This window comes from Primulina eburnea, chromosome 11, assembly GCF_022965805.1.
Source record: "Primulina eburnea isolate SZY01 chromosome 11, ASM2296580v1, whole genome shotgun sequence".
In the NCBI taxonomy this organism is placed as follows: Eukaryota; Viridiplantae; Streptophyta; class Magnoliopsida; order Lamiales; family Gesneriaceae; genus Primulina; species Primulina eburnea.
Window position 1 is genome coordinate 7,150,079 of NC_133111.1, and position 7,561 is coordinate 7,157,639.

General features: G+C 35.4%; 1 protein-coding gene across 1 annotated transcript; it reads left to right on the forward strand.

The window, feature by feature from the left end:
- The first annotated feature begins 544 nt into the window (after nucleotides 1-544).
- Nucleotides 545-6,059, forward strand: LOC140806046 (probable alpha,alpha-trehalose-phosphate synthase [UDP-forming] 7). Its single transcript, XM_073162486.1, has 4 exons — nucleotides 545-852; nucleotides 1,126-3,219; nucleotides 4,013-4,286; nucleotides 4,930-6,059. The coding sequence occupies exons 2-4, from the start codon at nucleotides 1,232-1,234 to the stop codon at nucleotides 5,266-5,268; spliced, it is 2,601 nt and encodes an 866-aa protein (XP_073018587.1). The 5' UTR covers nucleotides 545-852; nucleotides 1,126-1,231; the 3' UTR covers nucleotides 5,269-6,059.
- The last annotated feature ends 1,502 nt before the right edge of the window (nucleotides 6,060-7,561 follow it).

The following is a 7,561-nucleotide window of genomic DNA, read 5'->3' on the forward strand; positions in this document are numbered from 1 at the left end:
ACATCTTCTCAATCTTAATATAATATTTCTATGAAAGAATAAAAAATTTAATCTGTAATATTGATGTTTACCTGGAGACACGAATTTTTTTTATATATTACAGAGCATGATATATCATGAAAGAATAAAAATATCTTTTTTTTTTAAATAAAATAAAAATAAAAACAAACATTCCCACAATTAATAAATACATCGTGTATTATTCTATTATCAAAATAAGAAAAGTCTCATGCACCGGCTACTTCATTTTTATCAAAAATCAAATGTTGAAATCGTTTTTGGTGTTCTTGTTTGTGTAATTTCCAGTGCAGGACCTACATGCACTTTTCAAATAAAATAAATATTTAATATACAATCAAAACTCAATTGGATATGTAATAAATAAACTAATTTGATACTTTCGTTTTCATATTTTATCAACTCGAACTCGAACTCGAACTCGAATCGAATCGAACTCGAATACCAAATATGCAAATAAGGAGGTGAATGAATGGGTTTGTGTTCAAATTGTATTCTTTAATTTGCAGACACGTTTTGTATTGCAGCCAAATGATATTCTGTTCACTTTACCTAATAAAATAATATATAATAATAAAATGAAATTATTCTCTTGAATATTCATATCCATTGCTTTTCTTTCACATTATTTTCTGCAAGAGGGGATCGCGTTGATTCATTTTATATATCCATATGCGCGAATTATTCTACTTCCGTAGCCTGCATATTTGTTTTCCCTTTTGACGTGAAACCCTGACTCCCATTTCGCTGAAGATTTGAGCCTTGGAACACCTGAAGAAACCAAGATTTCAACCCTGTTTCATCCCGGAGGCGATCTTTGATTCTCAATTTCAGGTACTTTTTTGGGTTGCTTTAGATGTTTTTGGAAATTAGGGTTTTAAGAATTGGGTTCTTTCACAGATGTGTTGACGATTTACTTTATGGTGGAAGCTCTGACGAGTTATTGGTTGGAGTGTACTTATTATGTCGAATGTCTTTATCGATTATTAATTATTGGTTCGTCTGGTTTACATTTGATTGACCATGTTCTTGAATTGATTTGGAATGTATTGGTGTTCATTACGGTATGTTGATATGAATAAGTATCTTTCCCCATTTCTCGTTTAGGTTATTTGATTTTGAACAGAGAGGGGATTGTGATTTTTAGCAGTTTGCGGGATTTGAAGAAAAAGTTTGTATATTTTTGGAGGTTGTTAAAGGAAATTTTGCCAAGATGATGTCAAGATCGTATACTAATCTTTTGGATTTAGCATCCGGAAATTTCCCGGTTATGGGTAAGGAGAAGGAGCGGAAGCGATTCCCAAGGGTAATGACCCTCCCCGGGAATATAGCCGAGCTGGATGATGATTCTGCCGTTAGTGTCGCATCTGAAAATCAGTCTTCTATTGCGGGTGATAGGATGATTATTGTGGCTAATCTTTTACCGCTGAAGGCAAAGAGAAGGCCGGACAATAAAGGGTGGAGTTTCAGTTGGAACGAGGACTCTGTGCTTTTGCGAGTCAAGGACGGCTTTCCGGATGAGATGGAGGTGCTATATGTTGGGTCATTACCTGTTGATGTTGATCCAATTGAACAGGATGATGTTTCCAACTATCTTCTTGAGAAATTTAAATGTGTTGCTGCCTTTTTACCTCCTAATATTTTGACAAAGTATTATGATGGCTTTTGCAAGAAGCAATTGTGGCCTCTTTTTCACTACATGTTGCCTTATTCGGCCGATCACGGGAATCGTTTTGATCGATCTATGTGGGAAGCATATGTGTTTGCAAATAAAATGTTCTCGCAGAAAGTTATCGAGGTGCTAAATCCGGAGGATGATTTTGTGTGGATTCACGATTATCATTTGATGGCTCTACCCACATTTTTGAGGAGGCGCTTTCTCAGATTAAGAATGGGATTTTTCCTCCACAGTCCATTTCCTTCTTCTGAAATATACCGGTCACTTCCAGTTAGAGAAGAAATACTCAAGGCTCTTCTCAACTCTGACCTCATTGGTTTCCACACCTTTGACTATGCTCGTCATTTCCTCTCCTGTTGCAGCCGGATGTTGGGTTTGGAATATCAGTCCAAACGGGGTTATATTGGATTGGATTACTATGGAAGGACTGTTGGGATAAAGATCATGCCAGTTGGAATACACATGGGCCATATCGAATCTGTAATGAGACATGCAGATAAAAAAATGAAATTCGAGGAGCTAAAGCAGCAGTTTGAAGGTAAAACAGTGTTGCTTGGAGTAGATGATATGGATATATTCAAAGGTATCAATTTGAAACTTTTAGCAATGGAGCAGATGCTCAAGCTACATCCAAATTGGCAAGGACGGGCTGTTCTGGTCCAGATTGCAAATCCTAGCAGAGGGAAAGGAATAGATGTGGATGAAATTCGATCTGAAATAGAGGAGAGTTGCAAGAGAATTAACAGGGAACTAGGGAAGCCTGGATATGAACCCATAGTTTTACTTCACAGTCCATCATCAATCAGCGAGAGAATGGCTTATTATAGCATTGCTGAATGTGTTGTAGTGACAGCCGTGAGGGATGGGATGAACCTGACTCCTTATGAATATATTGTCTGCAGACAAGGAGTATCTGGTGCAGAACCAGGGTCTGATTTGAGTGGGCCTAAGAAGAGCATGCTAGTGGTTTCTGAATTCATCGGCTGTTCTCCTTCCTTGAGTGGTGCGATTCGTGTCAATCCATGGAATGTTGAATCAACTGCCGAGGCAATGAATGAGGCTATATCAATGGCTGATCCAGAGAAGGAGTTGCGACACGAGAAACACTATCGTTATGTTAGCACCCATGATGTAGCTTTTTGGTCAAGAAGCTTCTTGCAAGACATGGAGAGAACTTGTGCTGAACACTTCAGGAAAAGATGCTGGAGCATTGGACTTGGTTTTGGTTTCCGAGTAGTGGCCCTGGATCCTAATTTTAGAAAGCTTTCTATGGATGATATTGTAGATGCTTACTGTCGGGCTAAAAGCAGGGCTATATTGTTGGACTATGATGGCACATTAATGCCTCAGAATTCAATTGTTAAGACTCCAAGTGCACAAGTTATCTCTCTGTTGAATAGACTCTCTGCTGATCCCAGGAATATAGTTTTTATGGTAAGCGGAAGAGGGAGGGACAGCTTAAGCAGGTGGTTTCTTCCATGCAAGAAGTTGGGACTTGCTGCAGAACATGGCTACTTTGTAAGGTATATCCCAATTTTTCTGCCTTGTCATATTTATTATCTCTCGTTCTTCCATTAGTACGAGTTAACTATTACTGTAAGGATTATCAGTGAAAAATTTAGATAGCTTTTTGCTATTGAGTGGGGTTTCTGCCTGGATAGTACTTTAGGTATGAAGTATCCATGGAAACTACATGAAACTATTGTGCCCTAAACATACCTTCCTCGTGGTATACCTATTAAAAATAGAAAAATATTGTGCATGGTTAATTTTATTTTCATCTTACTACGGAGGAAATGTTTGCCTGAGAATTCTTGAGAATAACTAATATTTTCCCTTCTTTCAATATTTCTTGACCGGTTATCTTACTTTTTCCTTGCATTACTCCATCTGTTGTATGCACATCTCATTTTTGTATGATTAGTGTTTATGAGGAGTAGATGAAAATAGGTCAAATGCACATGTGGAACTACAGTGTGCAATTTTGTGTGAAGGATATGTTCAGTGTTCTGGGCCTCATTTCATATGATCATGGATGAACTTTATTTTTTTTTGTGCTGGATGATTCTTTTTCTTGTGTCTGTCTTACAAGTAAGTTTCAACTCGATGTTGTCCTCAGAGATGATCTTTTTTTCCCTTAGTTGTTTCCCCTTTCTTGTTGTTTTCATTCTTGGGGAGTTGTGGGTGAGAAAGGGTACACAAATACCATCAGTAATTTCAATAAATTCTAAATGGCCCTTTGATCTTTTCTATGTCCTTTTTATTTTTATTGTATTGTTTTGCTACATAATGGCATATGGATCTTAAATTTTGCAGATGGCCACAACTAGAAGAATGGGAAACATCTGCCCAGAGTTCTGATTTTGGTTGGATGCACCTCGCAGAACCAGTTATGAAATCATACACTGAAGCTACTGATGGTTCTGGAATAGAAAGAAAAGAAAGTGCGTTGGTCTGGCATTATCAGGATGCGGATCCTGTATTTGGTTTTTCACAGGCAAAGGAAATGTTGGATCATCTAGAGAGTGTTTTAGCTAATGAACCAGTTGCTGTCAAGAGTGGGCAATTTATTGTAGAAGTCAAGCCTCAGGCATGAATTAATAACTGTCTTTCTGCCCTTACATTTTCTTTTCAGCTTTTTTTTCCACTAGTTCTATATCTTTTGATATTTGTCCAATGTGTAGTCTCATTTAATATTGTCCAGCATGTCCAACCTTTGTTTTCCTAGCCTTTTACGGGGTCCAATCTCTCAAGCTTAAACTTTTCACAATCATCTCTCTTTCATTAAAATTCCATTCTAGTTGATGTATGAAGCTTTGTGGCAAATGCGACTTGTTTCAGATATTTAATCTCATACTGGTAGTGTACAACTTTAAACATCTGAAATGGGTAAATTCCTCGTTAAAAAAAAGGAAAACAAACAGATGAATTCCTCTTCGTATAGCCAGAAATGAAAATTTTGTGGAAGTTCTGACCAAAATAACCTTGAGTATTGTTTTTAGTTCCCTTACTTTTCTTTTAAAATATTTTTAACAGAGGCTGGCAATCACATACATCCACTATCTGCATCCCGCTCCCACATTACGTGACCTGCATCTTAACTCACACTCTTATTTCTTTTACCCTTCTTTCATGCACAGGCAGATGTTTATCTACTTGAAAATTTTGTGCTTGTGTTTCTATAATATAATTTGAAGTTGAGTAATAACAATGTGAATGCCTCTTCGATTCAGGGTGTAACCAAAGGCTTAGTTGCAGAAAAGGTTTTTGCATCAATGACCGAGAATGAGAAAAAGTTTGATTTTGTGCTCTGCGTGGGTGATGATAGATCTGATGAAGACATGTTTGAAATAATTGGTAATGCAGTGTCGAGGCGACTTCTTTCTCACAACACTGAAGTTTTTGCTTGCACAGTGGGGCAAAAACCAAGCAAAGCCAAATATTATCTGGATGACTCATCTGAAGTGATAGAAATGCTAGAATCTCTAGCCGAAGCTTCTGGTTCTCCAGCTTCATCTGATGAGGAATCTGATAGCTCCCCGAGAAAAGGCAGTCACGTATCATTTATTTGAATCTGTTTAGTTCTCCAATCGGACTTCCTAGAATCAGTTCATGCTGTTAGTCCTCATGTTAGATTTTAGGTTTTTAAGAATGTATATGTTGCTATCTTCTCGTTTATCACTTTTCATCTCCTTGCTATTTTTTACTTTTAGCCGAGTCTAAAGGTGCAATTACTTATGATTTTGTCGCATGGGATACTTTGGGTGATTCTAGGTAGAAGTCTGGAACTAGTCGAGACTAGGCTATTCTTATAATGCTCTTTTAGATAGTAAGCAAACTTTGACTGATCTTTTGGCATCATAATGATTCTTGCTACAATGAAAGAGTAGCAGAATATCTTCTTCAAACTAGCATGAAGTCCACCGAGAGAGATGTATTGAGATTGGTTTCACCTCTGTTTCATTGTAATCTATCTCAAGGTGAAATTTCAAGTTCTGAGAAGTCTCGTTCGTCGATTAAAGCAAACTCAATGTTACATGACCAATGGTGTACTCGAACTGATAAATTCTTGTAAAGTTGCTATGGTGGCAGCCTATCCATGTCGATTGGCTCTATTGACTTCAGCAAAGTGCTATATATACAGGTCAAACCTGTTTTCTGTTCCGTGAAGGGGGTCCAGACAGATAATATGTGCATATGGGTTGGATAATTGCAATAAAGTCTTGCAGAATGTTTAAGTGACAACTGATAAATATTCATCATTCTTTTTTGTTTTTGTCTTTTTTCTTTTTATGAATTCTTGGATGCTTCGATTGTTGCATTGTTTCTTTTAGCAATATGAGTGTTGGCATTGTTGCTCTCATTCTCGTGTATTAAGAAGTTGGTAGGTGGTGTTTGGTGCGCTGTTTTTTTGTGGCTTCAGAGTGACATTTAGTTTTGTATAGGCCTCGAGGAACGAGCATAAACAGGATGCTCAATGGTATTGGTAGCGTGAGAAAAATTATCGAAGTTGGTATAGTTGGGCTAAAATTGCCAAGTTTCGTCTGCTCAAAATAGTCATTCCATTCCATCAAAATTCTTGCATGAAAAATTGTTGGAGAATTCCTTAGCTTTCAGTGTTATGTCCTTAAAACCTGGAGAATGGCTGTTAATGTTATGTTAACACTTGCTGTCATGTATTCGAACAATATTTTTTTTAAAATAAAATAAAATAAAAATGTAAATTTCTTGCTTGAAAAAAAATAAGAAAGTACAGATTCCAAGATTTAAAATACAGATTCCAATTAATGCACAAAATTATATGAGTGGTTGTCCTATTTTAGTAATACGGAGTTTTATATATTTTTAATTTAATTCGGTTCTTTATAATAGTAAAGAGACCGATAAAAACTGTTTTGACGAGGATGTTATCTTTTCTTTCCAATCTACCCTTTTATTTATAATTAGTATTTAACCATCCCATCCCATTTGTGTGTTTGGAATATTTGTGTGGTTATTTCTTCTCAATCTATTTTTTATTTAAGACTAGAATGATGCACGTGCGTTGCACGTAATATCAATTATATTATAAAAATTAAAAAAAATTGATATTTTAAAAAATAATTTGAATCATTTTGTTATTTATCTGAGCTTAATTTCTTATCATATTAGACGATTTATAAGAACTTATATAACTTAATTTCAAAATTGTTTCCCAATTAAAATTCAAGCAGTTGATTTTATGTTATATAATAAATTGTAATGAACATAATATATAGAACAAAATGAACTGAAACAAATTTTTAAAAAAATTATATATTCAAACACCACGTATAAATCATAATAACATAAAAATCAAATAAACTTTTTAAAGACGTTTCACCTTCATATCGCACTTTATGGTGAAGAAGTTGTTGTGTTTCTAATTCAGCCGTCTCGCCAAACAACATACTGTTTGGAAAAAGATGGATGAAGATTCATGGTAAGATCTTTCAATAATATACTCTATCATATTAAGTATAAATGAATTAAACTGAATAATACATACAAATGACATAAAAGGATGTGAACTAAGCAATCAAGAGATAAGAAATACCTCTTGGAATAAGATGTTGATGTTTTTCTACCCATTGCATCAACAAACTGATAAATATGATCCTGAAATTGAAAATTTGTCATATTCAAGATCCAAAATTGTGGGACTCTTCATTAATATTTTGCTAAAAAAATATTTTAAATTTTTTTTCACATGTATTTATGCAGTCATGGATGGATCATAGCCCAAAATTTATGTTATATAAATTGACTTCAAAGAATTTTCGTGAATTGACATGGACAACGACAGGCTCTACTTCTTCATTTGCTAATGTTAAGATGCAGTTTTTT